Genomic DNA, 27,178 nt, shown 5'->3' with positions numbered 1-27,178 from the left:
CAAGTGTATAAGACAGTACTATTTTATTCAATTATTACATCAACCAATTTAGGCCAATGAGTATCCCACTCAGAAGGCTGCCTGGGACACTTTTCTCTCTTACAATGATACTGCCCAGAATGGAGAAAATAAAAAGGTCATTCTAAATTGGAATAATAAACGTGCATTTTTAAGCATGTTTCTAACCCAGTTTTGTTTTATGTTTACTGGGCAGAGAAGAAATGTTGTTTCTTAAAAAATGACACCGAGTAGTTAACCATGCTTATTTTCCCTTTTCGAAAAAATCTCAGCTCTTCCTTTTGAGGAGATAGAGAACCATCAATTCTCCTTATTTCAGAGGCTTAAACACATTATACTGCTTACTACTCACCATTCTCTTTTCTCAGCCTTGAAATGAACTTCTTTGGTGGGATGACGCCAACCTTCTTCTTCTGCGTGGCAATGCTGTGGAAAAGGTCCGCCAGGCACGTCAGCAAGTTTTCCTTCTTCTTTTGCTGGGCCTTGTATGCCAACACATTCTCCCGGAATGGACGGCAGAAGTACAACGCCTGAAGCACGGAGTTACAGTAGCATGTGTTTCCAAACTGCCAAGGGACAACAGGGATGGTTCAAGTCATTGCCTGGGGATGAGCCACCTCTGGAATAAGTAGTGAGGGTGAGAAGGTCCCCACTCCATGAACTGGCCTGGATGTCCCTGTATTGGAGTCTAGTTCACCATATCAGAAAACTAGTTAACTACTGTAAATACCAGTGACCATCTGATCCACAGAGAAATGAAGAAAAATGCACATCATTCTGGTGCTTCTCTAGCCCATCAAAGTCTCGAGAATGATAACAAGCACTCTGCCTCAATAAAGAGTCTAATGAGGCCTGCTGGTGCTTAAAAAAAAGAGAGAGAGAAGAGAAAAAAATCTACATAATGCAGAGACTCAGGAAAGCAGCTGGCTAAATAAAAGATGCACATTGCAATACATCAAAACTCCTACGACAGGGAAAATAAAAATCTGAATAAAAAAGAAATCCAGTAATTAGGAACCACTTGCTCGGGTGAAACAGCCTAAACTGAACGGGGGCTGGTTTTCGTTTTTCAATATTCCAGGGCTCCTGCCCACTGGCTCAGACCACATTTCCTCACTTAACCCCAAGCAACACAGGCAAAAATATGCTGCCTCATGTCACTCTCCCAGCTTCCCACCCTCTGGACTTCTAAATGGCCCTTGATCTTGCCTCTGCCAAGGCAGCAATTGTGCCAATACCATACTACCCAAGTTCCTAGCCTGCAATCACATTAGGGCCCACCCAGTAACATTTTATACCTCTCACAAAGCATGGATACTGAGATTATTATTAAAGAGGGAAAACATCTCACTGATTTTCAACTGACTATAAGACCACCTCTGTAGAAGAACACAGCTGAGACTATCACTTTAGAATTTTTTGTGCACAATAAAATTTAAAGAAAAAAATTCTAAGGAAATAACTAACAAGATTAATAACAGATTACAAAATGCTATGTAGGATTGAAATAGAACATGAACACCTTCTCAAAACTGGTTGTTGGCTTGTGTGTCGTTTAGCCAAGAGCGAGACAGATGCTCTGCCATACTTAACATGACATTTCTACGTATGCTAAGATAGAAGGCTTCCTATTTTTATATTTTAATCTACTTTGACACAATTATGTAACAGGAGACAAACCTCTTTGTACAGAGACGCTGGAACTTTCATAAATTACCATTCAAAGGGAACATAAATGAAGCTATTAATAAACACAGATCCCACAATCCTTACACAAACTAGGAAATGGCCTTAATTCTTTCTTTCTTTCTTTCTTTCTTTTTTTTTTTTTCCCTTTCCACAATCTGCATTTGTTATTTTTCTTAGCCAGGGCAGAATTCCCATGCCTTGAATAACTTACTTCACAGGGCTAAGCAGAGGCTTGTGCACAATGGCTAAAAGGTTTGTTTTAAAATTTTAAGTCAGCATTTCACCAACACAATGCCCTATATTCCAGGACTTAGCTTTCCTCCTTCCATTCTTTTCTCTTCTACTCAGTATCTCACCTTTCCCCAGACACCCTTCAGTAACACTTGGCCCCAATTCAGTGGATAACTCCTGGGAAGGGAAAGGAACTAACATTTACCGAGCGTCCACAGTATGTCTCAGCTTCATGTCAGGGTTTTAAATAGGCGCTCTCATTTACCCTTCATTATCACCCAAAGGGTAGAAGCCATTATGACCCCCATTTTACAGATGGGGAAATGGAGGCTCAGAAAAAGCAAGTAATTGCCCAAGATCACACAAGCTAGGGAGTAGCACAGGCAGAATTCAAACCGAAGTCTGTATTACATTAAAGCCAATGTTCTTCCTATTATGTCATGGGCAGCATTTACTTGCAGAGAATATTTCCAGCTTTCCCAGTGGAAATTACTACTTACCACACCTGGGCACTGACAGACTATGTTCAGCATAATTATTCAGAGAACCAATTGTTTATGAGTTAGTATTTGATGTCACTTAACACCTATATCACAGAGAAAAAGGATCAAGTGAGGAAGAAAGCTCATGAGGATGGAGGCACACGACCTCTACCGTGTTACTACTCCATTATCATCAACCTACCAAGGAAGCAGAGCTGCTGGGTCCAGCCTTCTACAAAGGAGGTTACTGCTGAGCACAAAAAAAATGAGGCCAGGAATTCTGAGATAAAATGGTTCCAGTTTTCCCTCCCAACCTGTCCTGCTTCAGGTACACCACCAACTTACACTGTTAAAGAAAGACACTGGCAATGTGCTGGTAACGTTTTTAAAACGCTGGTTGTACTGATGCAAACTTAAAGAAAGACTGGCTGAACAGTTCATCCAGAGGACACAGGGAGAACATATAAGAGCAGATTTGGGGCCTGGTGCGGTGGCTCACGCCTGTAATCCCCGCACTTTGGGAGGCCAAAGCGGGTGGATCACCTGAGGTCCGGAGCTCGAGACCAGCCTGGCCAACATGGCAAAACCCCGTCTCTACTAAAAAATCAGCCGGGCATGGTAGCGCACGCCTGTAATCCCAGCTACTCGGGAGGCTGAGGTAGGAGGTGGAGGTTGCAGTGAGCTGAGATTGCGCCACTGCACTCCAACCTGGGTGACAGAGCAAGACTCTGTCTCAAAACAAAACAAAAAAAAAGCAGATTTGGCTACAAACACTAATGAAGTTATTATGAAAGTTATGTATGCAAAGGAAATTCCTTAAAGCATGGGGGGGAAATGTAAATTTGACCCAAAATGCAATAATTAAATGTTTTTTGCTGGGACAACTCATACTTTCAAAAATAGGTTAAGTTGCCTCCTCCCCAACGTTGGCATTCTACTAAGGAGCATGACCAATCATTTAAAAATTGGCAGTGATAAAAATGCACTTAGAGTAGAGTTGCTTCATATACCCTAAAACATTTGATGAAAATAAAACATTTTACATACTTACATTGACCAATCCGAAATAGTGTTCATTGATTGGAAACTGCTCTGGACCAATGTCTTTTTCCAGAGCAGAGGCATTGGTGCCCTAAAAGAGAAAAATAGCAAAAGTTCTGTTGCATGTAAAATAGATGAAAAGTAAAATCATACTTAGAAGAGTCTACTATTGAGACAAGCATCTCCCCCAGTCAATATGGTATTTGGTGATGTTTGCACTGAAGGAAAATGTGTCAGAAGTAAAGCAGAAGAGCAGTTAATAATGTCAGCCTTATTCTTCTCCTCATTGAACTTATTCATCCCCTCAAACCTACTCTACTTGACTTCAATTTTCTTCCAATTAGAAAAGAAAGTTTAAGATAGGAAAATGAACAAACAATCGCCAAGAACTTCTGAATAAGGAACATGGGCATTTCAAACAGCCACAGCAGCTTTTGTAATATTTGATGGCATACAGAATCATATTACCACTATCAAAGTCAATGTCTTCATTTTAATAAAGATTTACTGAGCACCCACTAAGCCAGACACTGTTCTCTACGTCTGGGCATGGATAACAGAACAGTGAACTAAACGCATGATGCCTGCTCTCATGGAGTTCGCACTTTAGCAGATGAAGACAGACTGAAAGGAAAAGTGTGTTGTAGAGTTTATTTAAAAATAATAGTGCAGGGGCTAGGTGCAGTGTCTCATGCCTGTCAAATCCTAGCACTTTGGGAGGCCGAGGCGAACGGATCACTTGAGGTCAGGAGTTCGAAACCAGCCCAGTCAACATGGTAAAATCGCATCTCTAGTAAAAATACAAAAATTAGCCAGGTGTGGTGGCAGGCATCTGTAATCCCAGCTACTCAGGAGGCTGAGACATAAGAACTGCTTGAACCCAAAGGCTGGAGGTTGCAGTGAGCCAAGATTGTGCCACTGCACTCCAGCCTGGGTACAGAATGAGACTCCATTGGAAGGGAAGGAGAAGGGGAATGGGAAGGGGAAGGGAGATGGATGGAGGGAGGGAGGGAGGGAGGGAGGGAGGGAGGGAGGAAGGAAGGAAGGAAGGAAGGAAGGAAGGAAGGAAGGAAGGAAGGAAGGAAAATACTGCAATGGAGAAAAATAAAGTAGGAAATGGCGATGGGGAAGACAAGGAGTAAGGATGGGGGAGAGGCATGCAGGCTGTAGAGGGTGGAGAGCAGCACCTTTATTTTTTTATTTCATTTTTTGAGACAGGTTGTTACTCTATCACCCAGGCTGCAGTGCAGTGGATTATGGCTTACTATAACCTCAAATTCCTGGGCTCAAGTGATCCTCCTACCTCAGCCTCCCAAGTAGCTGGGACTACATGTGCACACCACCATGACCAGCTAATTTTTTTTATTTTTGGTAGAGACACGGTCTCATTATGTTGTCCAGGCTGGTCTCAAACTCTTGGCTTCAAGCAGTCCTCCCACCTCATCCTCCCAAAGTGCTGAGATTATAGGTGTGAGCCACGACGCCCAGCCTGCACCTTTAAATAGAGTGGTCAGGGAAGGCCTTACTGAGAAGGCAAATGTCCAAAGAATATTGTAAATAGTGAAGAAATACAAGTTAAAACCTAACCTTTCCCAAATGCATCAAATTGGTAAGCCACATGACAATCCGACATGATAACAGCTACTGGGTACACTTTCTATGTGCCACGGACTGTGCTATTTATGCTCACAACAATCCTGTGAGGTAAGTACTATTACCATCCCCATTGCACGGACAAGGAACTTAAGACTCAGAAGCATTTAAGAATCCACCTAAGGTCCATTGTAAGTGGTAGAGCTAGGACTTGAACCCAAGAGGCAGACTTGAGAGTCCACAATCATAAGCAAATGCTGTACAGAGCAATTCTAATATTAAACCTTTTGTTGAGTCCCATTAAGGGTCAGTTACTGGCAAATGATTATCATCACTCCATAAGACCTGAATGAGTCTTCTAGGATTAGGAAAAATGACCCAAGTTCAGTACAATATGGTAAGTAGTTTGGGAAGCAGGTAAAATAAGACTCCATTTGTACCATGGACTCTATCATCATTCTAGAGAAGGCTCTGTCTACCTTCGCAGGCCATCATGGAAGACTAACAGCTCACAGAAACTCAAGACTTGAGAGACAGGTATTTTTAAATGAATAAGAAAAAAGTTTTGGCTGGACATGGTGGCCCACACCTGTAATTCCAGCACTTTGGGAGGCCAAGGTGGGCGGATCCCTTGAGCCCCAGTGGTTCGAGACCAGCCTGGGCAACATGGTGAAACCCTGTCTCTGCAAAAGATACAAAATTTAGCGGGACGTGGTGGCACAAACCTGTAGTTTCAGCTACTCAAGAGGCTGAGGTGGAAGGATCATCTGAGCCTGGGGAGGTAGAGGCTACAGTGAGCTGTGATGGCACCATTGCATTCCAGCCTGGGCAACAGAGTGATACCCTGCCTCAAAAAAGAAGAAAGAAAAGAAAAGAAGGAAAGGAAAGGGAAAGAAAGGGGAAAGGAAAAAGGAAAGGAAAAAGAAAAGGAAAAAGAAAACGAAAGAAGGAAGGAAGGAAGTTTCATCTTTAAAAATTGATCTGCTGTTACTATTTATTCTGGACTCACAACTGGCATCTCCTGTCACAGAAAGAAATGACCAAAACATAAGTGAGAACCAGTCAAAATGGCCACTTGTCCCTAAGTAAACACAAAATGCAAAATGACCCTCCTCAGACCACAGAACTACAGCAGAAATGGCACACAGCCTCCCCTCATCATAACATCCTTCAAATTCCACTTGTTTCCTAGGTCCTTAATATTGTTCCACCAAACTAATAACTCCCTTTACCTGTCATCTGAGACTTAGAGTTCAAGGATCATTTGTGTCTAGGATAGTTTCCATGTTTTTTCATTAGTCACTGCCTTCACAATAATGTGACACTATATACAAGGCTGAATTTTTGAAATAACACATCAAATTACGGTAGGACTTTATGGTATAGACAAAAATCACTAAAAATTTTCAATAAAGTTATATCTCAAGCATAAATCAATGTAAATAATGCATATTAAATATACCCCCATAGCCATTTTTCAAGCAAAATTAGGATATATGGCTTAGAGCCCAGGAGGAGTATCAGATATAAAAGTATAGCACATGGAGACAGATACCATTAAATCTTTCTTTATGAGGTAGGAACATATTCAAGTTAATCCATGATTTTTGCTATTTGGAAATTCTTAGGTTCGGTTTGCTTTTTCTACCTATCTTAATATTTTCCCATTTTGGGAGGCGGCAACCTGGAGGTGGAGGTCATGACTCATATAAAGGATGGCAACCCAGGGGCCAGTGTTCAAGAGAAATACGCTGGAGACAGAGGCCTGGCCCACTCAGGCAGGAAGCTGGGTGTACCACAGCACAGCACAGCACAGCACAGCACAGCACAGCACAGCACAGCAAAAAATCAAAGTGAGCTCTCTGTGCCTTCAGTGAAACCTTGCTCTACTCTGAGGTCAGCACTTCCTCACCACCCCTCAGGTTGAGCTTGCTTGGGTCTGGAAGGGTCATGAGGAGAAGTTTGCTGGGCCCTGATCCTTGGCGCTGCTTCTAGACCATGATACCCTCACCCTCTTGTAAAAACACTTCCCTTTCTTTTTTTTTCTCTTTTTTTCTTTTGAGACGCAGTCTTGCTCTGTCCCCAGGCTGAAGTGCACTGGCTTGACCTTAGCTCACTGCAACCTCCACCCCCCGGGTTCAAACAATTCTCCTGGGGCGGGCGCAGTGGCTCACGCCTGTAATCCCAGAGCTTTGGGATGCCAAGGTGGGCAGACTGCCTGAGATCAGGAGTTTGAGACCAGCTGGCCAACATGATGAAACCCTGTCTCTACTAAAAATGCAAAAATTGACCAGGTGTGGTGGTGGGCACCTATAATCCCAGCTACTCGGGAGGCTGAGGCAGGAGAATCACTTGAACCCAGGAGGCAGAGGTTGCAGTGAGCCGAGATCGTGCCATTGCACTCCGGCCTGGGCGACAAGAGCAAGACTTCGTCTCAAAAAACAAAAAACAAACAAACAAAAAAAATTCTCCTGCCTCAGCCTCCTGAGTAGCTGGGATTACAGGCACCCGCCACCATGCCCAGCTAATTTTTGTATTTTTACTAGAGATGGGGTTTCACCATGCTGGCCAGGCTGGTCTCAAACTCCTGACCTCAAGTGATCCACCTGCCTCGGCCTCCCAAAGTGCTAGAATTACAGGTGTGAGCCACTGTGCCCAGTCAAAACATCTCCCTTTCTGAGGTCTATAACTTCCACTACTGTGAAGCTCCCTCCTTGCCCCTCTTCTTGGCTGACCCAAGCTCGTGGAAGACCTACACTTATACTACAACTCTTACCATCCCAGGTGATTTCAACACCCATGTGGATGGATGAACCATCCCACACATGCTCTCGCAGCAACTTGATGTCCTATTTTTCAATTGTCTTATTTCACTCCACTTTTTAAAATTCCATTCCACTTCAGCTACCCCTCCCATAGACACCCTGGATCTGGTCATCACCCTGAAATCCTCAAATGCAGCTGCCCACAATCTACCCAAACTCAGCTGTCAGCTGGCTGCTTCTACTTCTTTTTTTTTTTTTTTTTTTTTTTTGCCTCCTTATACCCTCCAGGCAATGTTACCACTGGCTTCTTTTAAGCCCACAGTCCTAGCCACACCTACATCTCTCCAGAACCTCTAGTCCTCTACTTTCTCATTCAGCTTTGAGTCTGTGGATAACGAATCCAGCTGCTCTTCTAAATAGCCCTCACCCTGCCCTTTGGCCATACATCTGGTAAGAAAGCCAAGCCAGTGTAAACCAAACATTTTCCTCTCTGAACATACACCCAGACAAATGTGCAATGCTAGAGGGAAAAAAGTCAAACAACCAAGCTGACTAGATTCACTGGAATGCCCCCATTTCAAGTGGCCCACAACAGGTCCCACATTCCAGGGTTTCTCCAGTGCATTCACTTTCCACTCCACAGTGCTCATTTCCAACGGTCCCCAAGCTCCTCAAAACTTTGCCATCCCCTTGACCTTTCTCACTGGCCTTCCACTCAACAGAAAAAAGCAAAACAAAACATTAACTGTTAGACAGGGACTCCCCCAACTTCCTACATGCCTCTTTCTTGCTAATGACAGAGAGGAAGAAAATGATCAGATCCTTCCCATCAGCATTTAAACATGCTCCAGCTCCCATATCAAAAATATACATACCCACACTGCCCCAAACATCACCTCCAGTTATCAGCTCCTCCTCACTTCCCCCTCAGAGCTAAACTTTCTTAAACAACTGTTTATTCTGAAACATTTATGGATGAATCAGATGATTTCTGAGATGGGTCTCAAACAATCTGGTGGTGAGGTTGGGGAGAAGTGGGGGTTCAGGGGATAAAGCTATGTTGTTGAAGTTGAGTGATGGGTGTGTGGGGGCTCACTGTGCTTTCTGTTTATTTTTCACATATATGTATATAGGCAAAATAGTAGCCCCCTTAACCTCCATAACTAGAGAATACATGACCTGACATGGCAAAAGGAAATTCAGGCTGTAGATGGAATTAATTTGCTAACCCAGTGACCTTACAATAGGGAGACCTACGTATTCTCCAGGTAGGCCCAATGGGATCAATCATAAGGGTCCTTCCAAGTGAGAGACAAAAGCAGAAGAGATCAGAGTGAGGCAATGTGTGAGGTCTCCGCTCGCCCTCACTGGCTTTGAAGATGGAGGAAGAGGCCAGAGACCAGCAAGGCAGGCAGCCTTTGGAAAACAGGAAAGCCAAGAAAATGGGTCTCCTTTCAGCCTCCCGGAAGAGCACAGTCTGGCACCACCTTGATTTTAGCCCGGTGAGACCCATTTCAGACTTCTGACCTCCAGAACTGTAAGATCAAAAATGTATATTGTTTAAGACACTAAGTTGGCCAGGCGTGGTGGCTCACGCCCGTAATCCTAGCACTCTGGAGTCCAAGGCGGGCGAATCACAAGGTCAGCAGTTCAAGATCAGCCTGGCCAATATGGTGAAACCCCATCTCTAGTGAAAATACAAAAATTAGCCGGGCGTGGCAGCAGGCACCTGTAGTCCCAGCTACTCAGGAGGCTGAGGCAGGAGAATTACTTGAACCTGGGAGGCAGAGGTTGCAGTGAGCCGAGATGGTGCCACTGCACTCCAGCCTGGGCAACAGAACAAGACTCTATCTCAAAAAAAAAAAAAGACACTAAGTTAATGGTAATTTGTTACAGCAGTAATAGTAAATTAATACAAAATGTCTCAGGCGTTCCATAATAAAATCATTTTTTTCTTTTTTATGAGACAGGGTCTCACTCTATTGTCCAGACTGCAATGCACTGGTGTGATCTCGGCTCACTGCAGCCTTGACCTCCCAGGCTGAAGCGATCCTCCCACCTCAGCCTTTCAAGTAGCTGGGGCTACAGGTGCATACCCCCACACCCAGATAATTTTTGTATTTTCTGTAGAGACAGTTTTGCCATGTTGCCCAGGCTGGTCTCAAACTCCTGGGCCCAAGCGATCTGCCTACTTTGGCCTTCCAAAGTGCTGGGATAACAGGTATGAGCCACCGCACCCAGCCTCCTAATAAAATCTTAAGACTTGTCTCTACTTCCTCATCTCCAAATCACTCCTCAAAAAGCCCCTTCTGGGCTCTACCCTCACTTCATCACTGTTGAGTTTCAAATGTGGCAAACTCCATGGCACTTTTAGGTGGCTGACTTTTTCCAGGGGCTGTCTGGGGCCCTCCACCCTCTCCTGGGCCCAGGCAGGAACCACTCACATGGCTTTAATCAGCTGCTATGTGCCAACCATTTCCAACTCTTTCTCAGCAGCCCGAAAACCTCACTTGTGAGCTCCAGGCTGAATGAGTACTGGCAGGTCCACTTATTTGTCTCACAGGATCTCAAAATCAATTTACCTAAAACTAGATTTTTCACTTATCTGGTGTTTCCCTGCTCAGAAAAGGACAATATCCTCCTCTTCTTGGCTCATGCCAGAAACCTACGGGTCATGCCGACATCGTCCTCTGCACTCTTCGCCCATCCATCACTGTCCTATTGCCTCACCCTCATTAAATCTCTCGATCCCATGTGCTTCTCTTTTACTCTACTGCCACCAGCTAGGTCAGACTACCAGATCTCTCATCTGAATTACAACCACATGCTGAATGGCCTCTACCGCCCATCTTACCTACCTCTAACCCCACCATCAACGCTGCAAAAAGTGCTCTTGTAAAATATGACTCTGCTTAAAATCCTCCAGTGACCTTCACTGCTGTCTCCAACCTCATCTCCTGCCCCCATCCCCTGTCCCAATGGCCCTCCTGTTCTTTGGTACCTCAAATGCCCCTGCTTACTATCTGAGTACTCCTCCTTCCCTGCTTCTTCAGACGCCTGTGTCCCAGCATCCTGCAAGGCCAGCTTAAAGATCAGCTCCCAGGAGTATTCTACACTGGCACCCCTAAGTTAAGTCAGCCTCTGTGACAGAGAGAATACTGCCCCTCCCAAAGTTGTCCAGGCCCTAATCCCTAGAACCCATGATGATGTTACCTTATGTGGCAAAAGGCACTTTGCACACATGATTAAATAATTAAGAACCTAGAGATGGGGAGATTATCCTAGATTATCCAGGAGACCCAGTGTAATTACAAGTGACTTCAAGAGAGGGAGGCAGGAGGGTCAGAGTCAGTGAGGAGACTGACAACAGATGTAGAGGTCAGACGGAGAGACTGAAGATGCCATGCTGCTGGCCTTGAAGAGGGACGAAGGAACCATGAGCCAAGGGATGCAGGCAGCCTCTACAAAGTAGAAAAGGCAAGGAAATAGACTCTCCCCTAGAGCCTCTGGAAGGTGTACAGCCCTGCTGCACCTGGATTTTAAGGCTTGTGACCTCCAGAACTGTAAGATAATATATTTGTGTCTTTTTAACCTACTAAGTTTTCGGTAATTTTTACAGCAGCAACAGGAAAGTAATACACCCCTCCCCAAGCTCCACTTCCCACTCATAGCATCCTGTATGTCTCCCTTGTATATTCCAGTTATTATTTATATAATTATTAACATCTGTCCAATGCCCTAAATTATATATATAATTATATATATTATATATATTATATTATAATATATATATAGTCATATATATATAATTATATATATATAATTTTGTGTGAATATATATAGATATTGCTCATGGGAGCAAAGAACGTGTCTGACCTGCCCAATGCTGCGATCTCAGTGGCTGGCACATAGTAGTCCCACAATACCTGCTGCATGAACTGATGGCTGGATGAATGCATGCATGGACAGGGATGGGTAGGGCTGCCTGGGTAGTTTCCATGTGCATGATAATTTGGAAACATATGTTTGTGCACTCCCTATGTACTGTTCAGTGAGGCATAAGCAGTACCCTTCATCACTTCCCCATTCTCCCTTCCCTTTTATAGACACATACTCTAAGAATTGGTTTCCATGGATACAGAATGTCACTGATATTGACATTTGGAACCAAACTCTTACTTCACATGCTAGCATTTTTCATTGGTAACATGAATTTTTGTGCATCCTTAACAGACTTAGGGCTTAAATATGTTAAATGTAAATGTTTGCATGATAAAAGAACACAGACATGATGGGGAATGTTTCATGAGATGATGATGATAATTGCTTAAAGATAAATTAAGCAGTAGTATCAAAGTTTTAAATGACCACAACCTTCAACCCTGCAATTCGACTTTTTTTATTCTACTATATTTTCATACAGGTAGAAAAAGAGACAAAGGCTGTAAAAAGACTCAAATAATATAAGTGTGGCTTAAACAAGATGGAAATTTATTTTTCTCTCATGTAAGTATGCAAGAAGACGCAGCGTGGGCCTGATATAGCAGCTCTGCAGTGTTGAGGACTCAGGGTCCTTTTACCTTGTTGCGCTGTCATCCTGAAGAGCCAGTTTCTATCTTTGGAACCAATATGGCTACTCTAGCTCATACCATCAAATGACCTCTGCCAGGGGGAAGCAGAAAAAAAATGGGAAAGGACTGATCCTCTTCTTTCAAAGATGCTCCTGGAAGCTGCACAAGTTACTTTTGCTCACAATCCTGCTAGCCAGAATCTAATCTAGTCATACGGCCACACCTAGCTGCAAGGGAGCTTGGTAAAGGTGGTCTTTACCTGGGCAGCCATGACCAGGTAAAATGTCTCTAGAAATGAAAAATGCATTTTTTTTTTTTGAGACAGCTTCTTACTCTGTCGCCCAGGCTGGAGTGCAGTGGTGCCAACAGGGTTCGCTGCAGCCTCAACCTCTCAGGCTCAAGTGATCCTCCTACCTCAACCCCAAGAGTAGCTGGTACTACAGGCATGTGCTACTACCATGCCTGGCTTTTTTTTTTGTAGAGTCAGGGTCTTGCCATGTTGTCCAGGCTGGTCTCGAAATTCCTGGGCTCAAACAATCCTTTCCCCTTGACCTCCTAAAGTGCTGGGATTACTGGTGTGAGCCATTGTGCCTGGCTGAAAAATGGATACTGAGGGGACAATCAGCAGTCATATCCCTGCAGCAAGATTTGTATCAGGAAAAAAGAAAAAGAAAAAAGAAAGTAACTTGAACTGGTTAAGTAATTATAGTAATTCATATGATGGAATACCATGTAGCTAATTTAAAAAGTAAAGTTACCCTACAGGTACTGCTATGAACATTTGCCTAAGATACAATGATAAGTAAAAACATGTTACAGAGTAACAACGTGTTGTATAGGACAAAACTGTAAATGTGGTTCATTCCATCAACAGACACTGAGCCCTGCGGTGTGCCTGGCTCTATTCTACATCTGAGGGACACGAGGTGAACAAAGCAGACCAGGCCACTGTATTCAACATCTACATTTTAATGGAAATTTCTGAAAGAACACTTGAGAGATTATAACAGTGGTCCCCAGCATCAGGGAGTAGGCCTAGAAGAAGAGGAGGTTAAGAACGGGCTTTTCTTATTATCTTTTTAACTCTTTGAATTTGCACTATGAGCATATATTATTTTTTATTAAAATTTTAGGTCAGGCTCATGGCTGTAATCCCAGCAGTTTGGGAGGCCAAGACAAGTGGATCACCTGAGGTTGGGAGTTCAAGACCAGCCTGATCAACATGGAGAAACTCCGTCTCTACTTTAAAAAAAAACACAAAATTAGCCAGGCGTGGTGGCGCATGACTGTAGTCCCAGCTACTCAGGAGGCTGAGGTAGGAGAATTGCTTGAACCCGGGAGACAGAGGTTGCAATGAGCCAAGATCGCACCATTGCACTCCAGCCTGGGCAACAAGAGCAAAACTCCATCTTAAAAAAAAAAAAAAAATTAACAAATTTTTAAAAATGTAGTAAAAGTTTAGTAAATGAATGCCCTGCAGACCAGTTGCCTAAGGCCCTTGGCAAATACCTCAGAGTTGTATTTGGCCATTTTTTTTTTCACCACTATGAAATGCCTCTGATTTCAGTCACTTTACCTCTTTGTGGCCTTAGTTTCCTGGCTGAGAGGTTGGGCTGCTGATATCCAGTCTGACTATTCCTCAGGGCAGCAGAGAGAATGAAGCAAAAACTGGGAATGTTATCAGCACTGTATAAATCGTAAAGTATGTTACAAATCCAAGAGACTGCACTTCTATTGCTAGCACCCTGCACAAGACACAAAAGGCAATGAGGGGCACTGAAAAATAATTGCTATATGACCAGATGGTGAACAAAGTACCTATCTAGTGGGCTAAATCACAGGGTCTGGAAGCATAAGAAACATAGGGTTCTTATTTCCATCAGTAAAAAATGTGGTAACCTTTGAAAAACAATGCAGCCAACTTTATTAAAAATAGCATCTGAGCTGGGACAAGTTCCAACAAGACTATCATCTTAGCTCCTCAAAGCACCTCTGAAAGCAATTCTATGACTACCAAGGGGTGCTACTAAAACACAAACAACAATAACAAAATCCCAGGAAGGATGATTCATAAATGCATAAGATGGAAAAAGAAAGAAATGTTTTGAAGCAATTTACAAGGAAAACAAGTTAGAATTTCTTCCTCGGTTGGGGGTTAAAGGATGAAGATGGCCTTGCCCAGAAGGAGGAAATAATGAAAACAATGGCATTAAAAGGTCTGGAAAAACCAATGAGAACTCTGTCGAAATATGGAAGAGCCTAAAACAAAAACACAGGGACCAGGAAGGGTCCCTGGAGAAGAGCCAGACCATGCCACAGATTAAAAAATGAAGGCCCAGAGAAGCAAACGTACTTGCCCAAGATCTTTCCAAGGCAGCTCATTTATCTGCATCCTAGGACATGCAGCCTTTCTTTCAAGTTTCTACAAGGAAGGGACACAAGAAAGGCCAAAGATAACATGTAAGGATTTCTAAGTACATAGAGAATAAGTCATTAATTATACACCATAAATTAAAGTAGATGACAGGAGAGGTGAACATTGCTGCTAAAACCACATTTGTAGATCTATGGTTCAAAAGGCTACTCTACTTATCAACTATACTTTCAAAGTACAAAGCACATAAAGGACCTATTTTCAAAAGGACTAGTGTTCCCAGAAATCTGATGACAAAGATCATTCCTATAGTCTTATGGAGAAAGTGAAGCAAAAATGAAGTGACTCAGCCCAAGATCTCAGGATAAGTCAGAAGTCACCCGACAGAATTCAAGTGTGATCACAGAGGAATTATGGCCACTGATGCCTCTGATGTAATTAATAATAATAGAGAACTCATAAATAGCATAGACTGTGTACAGTCACATTCTAGGGATTTTACCTGTATTTCATTCATTTTAATCCTCATAAAAACTCTGAGGCAGATGCTGCTACTGGCCTTATTTTAAAGATAAGAAAACTAAGAGGGCAGGGAACTATTCAAGTTCACACAGGTGCTAAGTACTGGAATTGGGTTTGAACTTGAACAATCTGGCTCCAGTGTGTGTACCCCCAACTACTACATAATATGGACTCTCAGGGAGGCAGAGTCTCCTTGGAACCACAGAACTGAAAGAACTGAAGAAACCGAAGAGGTCACGAAGTTGTCAGGAGAACCCCCTTCCTTCTGAAGCACCCCTTGAAATTTTCCAGAATGAGAACACACAAGTCCTTTTCCATGAAATCTCTACAGAGTACTGGCAACCCGTTTAGAGGAAACATAAAATTGAGATTGGGAGTCAGGGGAGACATGAGATGTAGTCAAGAGGAAAGCAGATTTTTTTTCAAAATCATTTCAAAGACTGTGGACCTTTTATCTAGCCAAATAATAAAAACAAATAATGTCAACTTTTAAAAAGCTAAAAGAGAAAACCATATCAAAAAGCGAATTTGAATTCTAGGGAGTAAACCATTTTACACCTAATAATGAAATAATGTACAATCTTCTCTACTAAATACTTAGATAGATACTGACAATAACATAACGAAAACAATGGAAAAGGGAGAGAAAGTGCATATGTAGAACAAAATGTGTTAATATATTAATATAGCTTATCTCTTGGTAACATAGCTTATCTCTTGGATTACTGCAGGGAGAGGGGTGGGGAAGGAGAGAACTGGCAATGAATTAAATTGAGGAAAGAAATTGTTTATTTTAATCCAAAGAAAGTTGCAGAATATCTGTTATGCCTTTAAAAGATACAAACCCACAGACCAGCCAGGAGCACTATCCATCTCCTCCTCTAGCTGCCTCTCCTCATCATTTGTTTCAACGTCACTCTTCAAAGCTACCTTCCCTGACCCTTCCCACTCATAGAATCCTGTCTGTTCCTCCACAGCCCTTAGAACAATCTGTAACAACATAATTGTAATTATTTAACAACTGTCTTCCCACTAGACCACAGGTCTGCAACTAACAGCCCATGGGCAGATTATGCCAACTGTTGTCATAAATAAAGTTTTACTGCAACACAGCCATGATCATTCATTTACTTATGGCAACTGTTTTCACAATATTAACAGCAGAATTGCGTAGCTGTGATACAGACACTACGACCCACAAAGCCTAAAACATTTACTCTCCAGACATTTACAGAAAAGCTTACCAACCCCTGTACTAGGCCATAAACTTTATAAGGGCAGCAATTAGGTATGATTCATTTGCCAGCACCTAGTAGAATGTCTGGTGTATAGAAGGCACTTGATAAATTTGCTCATTGAATAAACTTGGGAAGCAGGGGGAACGTTAGCAGTAGGTGCCACTCATTCAGACAACTTCACATCTACATATTCGTTCAATCTTGCTTGCTAACCCAAGGCAGATTACTCTTAATATCCCCATTCTACACATGAAAAAAATGTACGGAACCTGCCCAAGCTCACTCAGCCAGTAAGAGCAGATCTGGGATTCAAACCTACGTCAATTCCATTCCTGAGTCTGAGCTCTGGACCACAAGTCAGGAGAGAAGATATTCTCATTCACATTTTCAGTAATTCTTTAGCTACAGATGTAAGGCTTGGGCAGACAGCCAGAACTGTCTCTGAGTATGTCCACTTTGACTGCTGGCTGTCACACATTACCTAACCACCGGGCACTTACCCAGAGTGGCTACGAATGCCTGACCTGTTTAGTTAGCAACATGTCACCACTGAGCCCCTGTCCCACTGAGCAATACTGAATGTGACTCTCTCTGCCAAATAAATCATTGATGGGAACTCATTATCCCCATGTCATAGCTGAAGGAAATGAGGTTAACTAACTTGCCAAGGTCAAATGTTAGCATAAGGCAGAGGTAAGTGGTGAATCTATGATCTTAACACCATTTTTCTACAACACTGGTTCCTGTTTCAACAGCCCATTCCTCTCCAGGCTTTAACAGGGAAAGCAATCATGAACAAGAAGGCAGTCAAGGGGCATTTTCATTCCACAGCATGACAGCGTGTCACTTCTATGTCTTATATCAGGGGTCCCCAAGCCCCAGGGACAGTTCTGTGACCTGTTAGGAACCAGGCAGCACAGCAGGCAAGCAGGCATTATCACCTGAGCTGTACCTCCTGTCGGATCAGCAATAGCGTTAAGATTCTCACAGGAGAGTGAACCCTATTGTGAACTGCGCAGCAGAGGGATCTAGGTTGCGTACTCCTTCTGAGAGTCTAATGCCTGATAATCTGAGGTGGAACGTTCATCCCAAAACCATCCCCAGCCCTGCCCAGGTTTGTGGAAAAGTTATCTTCCACAAAACTTGTCCCTGGTGCCAAAAAGTTTGGGGACCGCTATCTTACATGATACTGAATTAAAAAAAAACTCTGAAAAAAACCTTGGGGCAGGCGCAGTGGCTCACGCCTGTAATCCCAGCACTCTGGGAGGCCAAGGTGGGCGGATCACAAGGTCAGGAGTTTGAGATCAGCCTAACCAATATGATGACACCCCGTTTCTACTAAAAATACAAAAAATTAGCCGGGCGTGGTGGCATGCACCTATAAGCCAAGCTACTAAGGAGGCGGAGGCAGGAGAATCGCTTGAACCCAGGAGGCGGAGGTTGCAGTGAACTGACATCATGCCATTGCACTCCAGCCTGGGGGACAGAGAGGGTCTCCATCTCAAAACAAAAACAAAAATTAGCCAGACATGGTAGCATGTACCTGTAATCCCAGCCACTCGGGAGGCTGAGGCAGGAGAATCGCTTGAACCCGGGAGGCAGAAGTTGCAGTAAGCCGAGATCACACCACTCCAGCCTGGGAGGCGGAGAGAGACTACATCTCAAAAACAAACAAACAAAAACAAACAAACAAAAACCTCAACATGACTCCATTTAATAATTGTACACAGAGGCCAAAACATCTGCCACTGAAGAAAGCTGACCCTGGGATACTTGACTACATGACCATCCCAAGTCATTCTAGCAAGAACTGTTAAAAAATATCTAGAAAGAAGCTTTGGCTGGCAAAACAATTCTCCATATATTTAGAAATAACACAATGAAGTCCTTATGCAAAACTAAAACTTCAAGTCAAAAGCAGAACAAAGAATCTTGAGACCATGTCTGTTTTCTAGCTGCAGGTGGAAGACAAGGAAATAGCCACTCATGCCACTGAACTCAGTGAGCTAGAAGCAAGCATCTCATTTTCAATTCAATCTTTCTACAAAGCCACCAAGATGCTGCCTGAATTATCGTGTCCCTTAAGCTCCTACTTTACACAGAAATACACTTCCCATCTCTTCCCAGAAAGGCAGAGAGAAGGCTGGGGTCCTTGCAAAATCCCAGGTCAAAGAGGCCTTGATATGGTTTGGCTCTGTGTCTCCACCAAATCTCATCTAGAATTGTAATTCCCACAATTCTAGGGGCCTGGTGGGAGGTGACTGGATCATTGGGGTGGTCTTTCCCCTTGCTGTTCTCATGATAGTTCTCACAAGATCCAGTTGTTTGAAAGTATGTGGCACTTTCCCTTTCCCTCTCTCTTGCTCTCTCCTGCTCCACCATGGTAAGATGTGCCTGCTTCCCCTACAACTTCTGTCATGATTTTAAGTTTCCTGAAGCCTCCCAGTCATGCTTCCTGTTAAGCCTTTGGAACTGTGAGTCAATTAAACCTCTTTTCTTCATAAATTACCCAGTCTCACGTAGTTCTTTATAGCAGTGTGAGAATGCACTAACATAGGCCTGCTCTGCAAATTTTATTAATAGGGTGATTTCATCCTCCTTTCTTCTCATCCAAGCTCAAGGTCTTCATCAGTGAAAATCACAACTCCTGCATTCCCACCTCACAGCATGGGGAGCACTGCAGGCGTCAACATGCCTCAATGCACTTGTGCAGCAACCCTGCCCTCGGGAACCAGTCCCTCCTGGGTCAGTATTGCACCATCAGAGATATTTTCAACAAATGTAACAAAAAATCCTGAAATGTGCTGATTATGAAATATAAAATATAAAATTCTGAGCTCTCTCCTCCCACCCCCAATAGGGTAGCAATGGGAGAAAAAATATGAGCAAGTTGTTCTTTAGAGCAATGTTACTCAAAACGCTCTGTGGTGAGCTACATCCAGAAACTGAAAACATGGAGATAAAATGGGTGGATAGAGTAATTTTGTATCTGTCAAGTTTAGTAACAAAAAATTAAGGCTTGCATTTTATTTCTCTTTGGGTTTTTTTTATTCCATTTTGCTAGTTATTCCTTTTTATTGTATTTTACAAATATATTGGTCTGAGACAGACTGAAAATAACAATAAAACTAGTCCTTCCCTGCAGACTCTGAAAATAATTACCAACAGCAAGGCATTTAAATAAAATTGAGTTTATTTTCCTAAATGTGTGAATAGCTGCTGAAGCTCACTTCTAATAAGAGAAATGCAAACTACAAATTAAGACACCACCTTTCCCCTGACTGGCAAAGATCAAAAGGTTTCTGGGTAGCAAACTGCTTTGGCAAGGCTGCAGGCAGCCAGAGTCACACATATTGCTGATGGAGGGCAATTTGGCAAAATCCATCCCAGTTACAAATGCAAATCCATTTTTAGGAAGTCGGTCTACAGATATACTCCCACATATGGAGAAAGTTGTTCCTTACAGCCTTGTTTGTAAAAACCAAAGACTAGAAAACTACCTACAACATGTCCTGCTAGTCAGTGAGGGCCTGGTTCAGTGAATTCAATACACTCAAGCAACTGAATACTCTGCAGTGATAAAAAAAAGAATGAGGCGGCTGTTCCCACGGACCCTCCTATAAGACACAAACAGCAAGGGGCAGATCAGGACAGATCAGCGTATACTCTATGTACTGTTTGTGTTTTTAAAAACTAGGAGAGAAATATAAACACATTTGCTTGTATATGCACATAACTCTAAATGGAAGCATAAGAAACTATAACTATTGATAGATGCTAGAGATAAGAATTGGACAGTGGGTCTATTTTCAACATACAACCTTGTGCACATTTTGAAATGTCTGCCACATAAACTCAGAGTACCTATTCAGACACTTTACTTAAAAATTTAAAAAAGAAACTGCGCTTAGCTACTTCATGTATTTCTCAGTTAGGAAGGCTGTGTGCACCAAATGACACAAAAGAGTGTGGTATAAGCTCATTCAAAGACAACTTATCTTTTACTCACCACGTGTCCTCATTCTCAGGAAAAGGAAAAAATACTGTATCTTGACTAGTGACAACAAAAGCTTAGCCACACCCCACCAGCATGTGTCTTCCAATGGCATTTTGGTCAGAAATCATAGCTTCTTCCTCCCTTTGTCCTGCAGCCCTTCCCTAGTTCTCCTTGACTGAAAACCATAGCTGGTTTATAACACACATGCTCATCTTCTTGCCACTGCTCACCAGCAGGAGTGGTTCTTATTTTATAGACCCAGAGAGGCCTCAGTGACCTGTCCAACATCACTAAAGCTGGAAAGCAATCAGAGCCCAGGATTTCTGAGTCCTAGCTCAGGGCTCTGTCTACTACAGTGTTTCATGGACTCTTTCACTAGTGGAAACAGGAAGGGCACTGGAAGAAAGTGGTAATGCAATGCCCAGGCAACAGGCTAAGCACTAGACATCAATCTCTCTGGTTAAGCCCCACAATGACCCAGGAAGGTAAGTCCTCTCATCACCCACAGGCTATGGATAAGAAGTATGTCTTTACAAGGGTAGAGAACATCAAGCTCTCATACCCAATCAACAGTGGTATAGAAAGTCCAACCAGATCTCAGCCATGTGCTCACCTGCCTCCTGAGGAAGCTCACTGACCAGATTCATCATCTACAAAGCAGTTCAACAAATGGTGCTCCTCCAAGAGCCGGTTATTTGAGCCACTACAAAGAACCTCTCATCTGAGCCAATGTCACCCAAACTATGGGCCATGAATCCTGGAGGGAGGGGAATTACTCTTAGATGGCATCAGTATGAATAGTTTTAACTGTAGAAATAATGTTTTTGAAAAGGATTAGAAAAGCATAAAACTAGCTCATCAAACCCATCATTTTGCAGATGTTTCCGAATGAGGTCAAATTAGGGTGAACAGATTAAGGAAAACTAAGTAAATAAGTTCAAGTGATACACAGGTGTAGCAAAAACCATGAAGAATGATGACAAACTGACATTTGAGTATCACTGACCTAAGCAACTGGATCCATCCCACAGTTTTTCTCTAGAGTAAGAAAAATCTGGAAATAATAGGTTATTCACCCCTACCCTGCCAACCATACAATATGCATTCGTTCTGAATGTTATTTTTATTTATTTATTTGTATTTGCCTTCTCTCCATTACTATAGTACCCCTCTGATTCACGAGGCAGGGAAACCCAGTTCCCAAAGCATCCTGAAACTCTGCATTTAAATGGGAGTGTCCTGTGGTGGCTTAACCTTAGAGTGACCTACCTCGAGTTTGCCCTGAATGGCTCAGATCACACCTATAGATCAATTAATGTTTTATAATTACTCTGAGCATTCTTTTTCATTTTGAAAAGTATCTGACTTCGGAACCCAATTAGACAGTTTCCTGTTGTCCTGTCACCTGCTACAGCGCTGATTAGAAGAGTCCTGTGGGCCTCTCTCTACCTCTTTCTCCCAACACCACAGCTTTAAAGACGGTATCTCATTGACTACCTTTGTTGTAAAAAGATAAATAGGCTCTAAGATTTACCAAACAGGATTCTGAATTCCAAACTCCTCCACTTTACAAATATATAGAAAATAGAAGTTGTTTTGTTTTTCCCAAAGCCTTGCTGCTCTAAAAATGGTCCTGAAACCAGCATTATCTATATCACCAGAGAGCTTGTTAGAAGTGCAAAATCTCAGCCCTACCCCAGACCTGCTGAATCCAAATCTACATTTTAACTAGAGCTCCAGCTAATGCCTATGCATAATAAAATTGGAGGCATACTGCTGTACTGCAAGGCAATTCTTCCATTCTACCAAATTACATCCCTTCATTCATTTATCAATATTTATTTATTGAGCACTAACCACATATGTGCTAGGCACTGTGCTGACAGCTGGGAAATCAACAGTGAATAATACAAATAAATATAGTTCCTGCCCTCATAGAGTTGTCAGTCTAACATGGTGGTTTCTCAACCTTGGAAGCTCACATCGGAATCAACTGTGGCACGTAAAATACACACTCACACATACACACACAGGTGCCTAAAATTCACCCCAGACTACCTACATCTACATACTGTCGGAAACGCTTGAGACTGGGACCCTAGAAACTGCATGTTAAAAAAGCTCCAATTGGTGGAACCACTTCGGAGAGCAATTTGACACACCTAGCAAAGCTGCAGATGGGCGCATCCTAAAAGCAGCACATTGACTTCCAGGATTATATCCTAAAGAAATGAAGACACTTGAGCAAAGAAGACAGAAACAAGAACATTCACTGCAGCACTGTTTCCAGAGAGAATATTGTAGAAACTACCAAATTGCCCCTAAATAAGAGAATGAATAAGTAAACCATGGTTAAGTCAAAGAATCCTGTTACAGAGCAGTCAGAATGAATAAACTCGACCTCTATGTGTTGACATAATCTCAAACATACCTGTTGAGTAAAGACAGTTGCAAAAGGCTACACAGTTTTATCCATACACAAACGTTGCAATCCATTGCTTATGAATTCATAAATACGAAGTAAAGTATAAGACATGTTTGGTAAACACCATACCAACTTTAGGAAAATGATTTGCTCTGGGAGGAAGAGAAAGGAAAGAGATAGGGGTGAATGAGTGTCTATTTTTAAGGTAAAAGAGTCTAAAAAGAGTTAGTGCTATTTTTAAGGTAATGCGTCTAAAAATAAAAGTAACCAAATATGGCTACATTTTAATATCTGTTAAATCTGAAGGGTAGGTAAACATATATAACATTATTTTTTTCATGCTTTTTTGTATGTTAATGTTTTGTGATTCAATTATTATTTTTAAAATTTCTTTTAAAAGCTTCACAGGTGATGTGATACAAAACCAGTGCTGAAAATCTCCGTTCTGAGAACATATACTAATAAAAAACCTGGCTATTTAATATCAAGAAAAAGTTAACTTGTCCGGGTGCAGTGGCTCACGCCTGTAATCCCAGCACTTTGGGAGGCCGAGGTGGGCGGATCACGAGGTCAAGAGATCAAGACCATTCTGGCCAACACGGTGAAACCCTGTCTCTACTAAAAATACAAAAATTAGCTGGGCATGGGGGCACGTGCCTGTAGTACCCTACTCAGGAGGCTGAGGCAGGAGAATTGCTTGAACCTGGAAGCGGAGGTTGCAGTGAGCTGAGATGGCGCCACTGCACTCCAGCCTGGCATCAGAGTGAGACTCCATCTCAAAAAAAAAAAAAAAAAAGAAAAAGAAAAAAGAACAGAAAAAGTTAAGTTACTAGCTTAAATAATTTACATTCATTTTTAAAAAAACTTTCACATGGAGTAATTTATTAAGCAATATTTTTTAAGAGGCTAAGGTTATTACCCAAGGGAAGCAGTATTTCTCCAAGCATGGCCCTCAGCTCACCTAAAACAGAATGTGGAGGGAGTAGGAAGGAGGAGGGAACACTAATTTAAAAGGCAGATTCCAGAGCCCCAACTAAGACCTACTTAATCAAACTCTCTGGGTGTTGAACCCCAGAGTCTAAATTTTTAATAAGAGAATGCACATGTGGGCACCATTCTTTGGTACACCAAAGAACCTAAAACCATACATTTCTTTGTTTAATGAGGTAATACTCGTCATACTCTGAAAATTAAAATGAAGTGTAGAGAATACTTTCTAAATATTTGAGACAGTAATTCCACCAGTATATATTCAAGCAGATCCAGATAAAAATTTTCCTGCACTATGTACCTAACTTGAAGGACAAAGAAATGTATTTTAGGAAGACAACCATCATTTCACAATGCCTTTCTAAAAGAACTTGAAAGAGCAACTGGGTAAACAGGAAAACTCCACAAGTCCAGTTTTGCTGCTGTTCTCACCGGAACAGGCCCTAGACACAATTTTCACTAAAGCCAATTTCAATTAAACCAAGCAAATGTGGCTCGACCAAGGCCTGGCTGGCACAGGAAGGTCTCCTGAATTTACTATCAAAACTCAAGATATCTTCTCAGTGCTACTCTATTATTTTTTTGTTACTCGTTTTCACCCCTCCACAGTGATTATCTTGTCATCATTTTTTTCACCTGCATCTTCCAATTCATCCCTACCTTTCATGACTTTTGCTTTGGTCTCCTTGATTTTCCTCTTCATTGTCCCTGTTTTCGGACAAAACCAAAACTACAATCCTGACTTTCAAGCCCTGGAAAACTGCTCCCAAGCCCGAGTTGAAAACAAACCAGCATAACAAACACATGAAAAGATGTTCAACCTCCCCTAGCAAACAGAAAAAGTGCAAATTTTAAACCACAAAGGCACAATTTCACACCCATCAGACTGGCAAAACATCAAGTCTAGCAATATCAAATATCTGTAAACATGAGAAGCAATTGGAACCCCCAAATGCTGCTTGGTTGGAATGCAAATTGGTACAACTTCTTTGGAGAGCAATCTGGCAACTTATTAAAGAAGACGATCTAATTTCTTTGACCCAGCAATTCCCTTCCAGGTTTACACCACAGAGAAACTGTCAACTGTCAACTGTGTACACTATACACAGGGAGATGAGTTCACAACTGTTCATTGCACTAAAACAGCACTCACAAATTTGTAAGCCTGCTTACAACATTACAATGAATGTGTCATAGCATATTTATATAATAAAATGTTGTTATATAGCAGTTAAAATAAACCAGGATTATGTGTCTCTCAATAGCAAAATCACAATTTAAACAATAAAAGCAAACTGAGAAGAATGTTTAGTATTATAAAGCATGTTTAAAACATGAAAAAATACACTATATCTAGTTTATGAATGCACATAAATCTAGTAAAAATATAAAAATACACAATAAACAACAAATGCAGAATAGTGGTGGAGGGGCAACGAGATCAGGAAGGACTCATAGGTGGTTTTAAATGTATATATAGTATTTTATTTCTTCACGGGGTGGGGAGTACACGAGTATTCACTCTATTATTCTACATTTCTGTATGTCTAAAAATCACCCTCACTCAGAAAAAAAGCCAAAGTCTGAGCTAATTTAAAAGTATCTGAGGGTTCTGAAAGTGGCATTGGAACTTGAGGAAGAACAGGAAGGTTGGCCCTATGAGTGTAAAGTGAAGCTTTGGGGACCATGGAGTCCCACTACCATGATCTTAAAACCATCCATGACAAAGAATCATTCTCAGAATTGTGGTAAACTTCCATGTACAGCACTTAAAACATCCCTCAAACTTCAAGTCATAGTCCCAGAAGAGAAATATTCCAAAAACCCTTTACTGTTGGGGTTGGTTGGTAATCGAGTTTGTCTCAAGAATGTTTTTGCAGCAGGGCACAGTGGCTCATGCCTTTAATCCTAGTACTCTGAGAGGCTGAGGCAGGCAGATCAACTGAGATCAGGAGTTTGAGACCAGCCTGGCCAACATGGTGAAACCCTATCTCTACTAAAAATGCAAAATTAGCCAGGCATGGTAGCAGGCACCTGTAATCCCAGCTACTCGGGAGGCTGAGGCAGGAGAATCATTTCAATCCAGGAGGCAGAGGTTGCAGTGAGCCATCGCACTCCAGCCTGGGCACCAAGAACAAAACTCTATCTCAAAAAAAAAAAAAAAAAAAGATTTTGCTGGTTGATTTTTGGGTGGCCTTTTCTCTTAAAGACCACCAAGGCCTTTCAAACCCTTAGGCCAGCATTTGGTTGCACCACAACTGAAGGTTTGTTATAAGAAGCTGCATTAAAATAATTAGACCAGAAAAGTTAACTAGACTAAAAGACACCATCTTTTACATCTCTTCTAGTTAGTTAGCTTTGGGTGGCTTCATGGGTAGGCTAGAGATAGAGATAGGTGGCTACCAAATACCCTTCTGATGATACCACAGAATTTAATACCGTCATGGAACCCCAATCCATTCACACTAACTAGAAAGACTAGGAGGGGGGGAAAAAGACATCTGAGCTAGAGAAATTTCTCTTAATTGCTAAGAGAATAAAAATTGAAAATGTCTTTCAATTATAACATAAACATACCAAAATTCCACTTAGTGAAGAATAAATAAACAGGTTTTATGGTATGAGTGAACTGAAGCACATAAAGTTGCTATTCAGAAAAGGTATCATAATCTTTCATTCTAACTAAATACTGGCATTCAACTTCATTTTCTTGGAGGAGTCCAAGAAAAACAGAAAAATCCGCAGAACTAATTGTCAGGTCCCGACCTAACATAAACCTCTGCATATGAGACCAGTGGGGCCAGAAAAACAGAATTTCTTTTCTTTAAACATTAACTCACCTCACCTCACACTGTATTTTCTAACCCCAGCAACTATCAGAGTAGACCCTCACATGACTTTACACCTAGCTGATACATTAACTAAACTTACAGTTGCCAACTATCTTTGAGAATGGCAAGCATGAATAACAGTAACAGAGGAAAAGGCAAGATATCTGTTCCCCCAAATCATAAGACCAACATATTTTTTAATAATTAAAAAATTGTTTCCAACCATTCTCAAAATACTTGCCTTAGGTAAGTAGTTATCAAGATAAAACTATACAAATTCTCTAGTTTTCTTTCAAAATTTTAATGTTTACTTTCCCTTTATTTCAACATAACTTCATTTATTTATATGTATGTTTTTATTTACATGATTTTATTTGTTTGTTTGTTTTTGGTAGAGATGGGGTCTCACTA

General features: G+C 41.9%; 1 protein-coding gene across 8 annotated transcripts in view; it reads right to left on the bottom strand.

Annotated features, from left to right (window-relative positions):
* Nucleotides 1–27,178, bottom strand: part of USP46 (ubiquitin specific peptidase 46) — a 123,580-nt gene that overhangs the window by 91,718 nt on the left and 4,684 nt on the right. For 7 of the 8 annotated variants that reach the window (XR_013417143.1, XR_013417142.1, XM_078001598.1 and 4 more), the window contains 2 exon segments: nt 3,472–3,552; nt 371–584 (listed from right to left, as the gene is read on the bottom strand). Coding sequence is in view for 6 of the 8 variants with exons in the window: in XM_078001598.1 (XP_077857724.1) it covers nt 371–584; nt 3,472–3,552 (295 nt within the window). In the remaining 2 variants the exon portion in view is untranslated. 8 annotated transcript variants of the gene reach the window in all.

This window comes from Macaca mulatta, chromosome 5, assembly GCF_049350105.2.
Source record: "Macaca mulatta isolate MMU2019108-1 chromosome 5, T2T-MMU8v2.0, whole genome shotgun sequence".
Taxonomy (NCBI): domain Eukaryota; kingdom Metazoa; phylum Chordata; class Mammalia; order Primates; family Cercopithecidae; genus Macaca; species Macaca mulatta.
The sequence above is the reverse complement of the archived record's forward strand: the minus strand, read 5'-3'. Positions and strand labels throughout refer to the sequence as shown.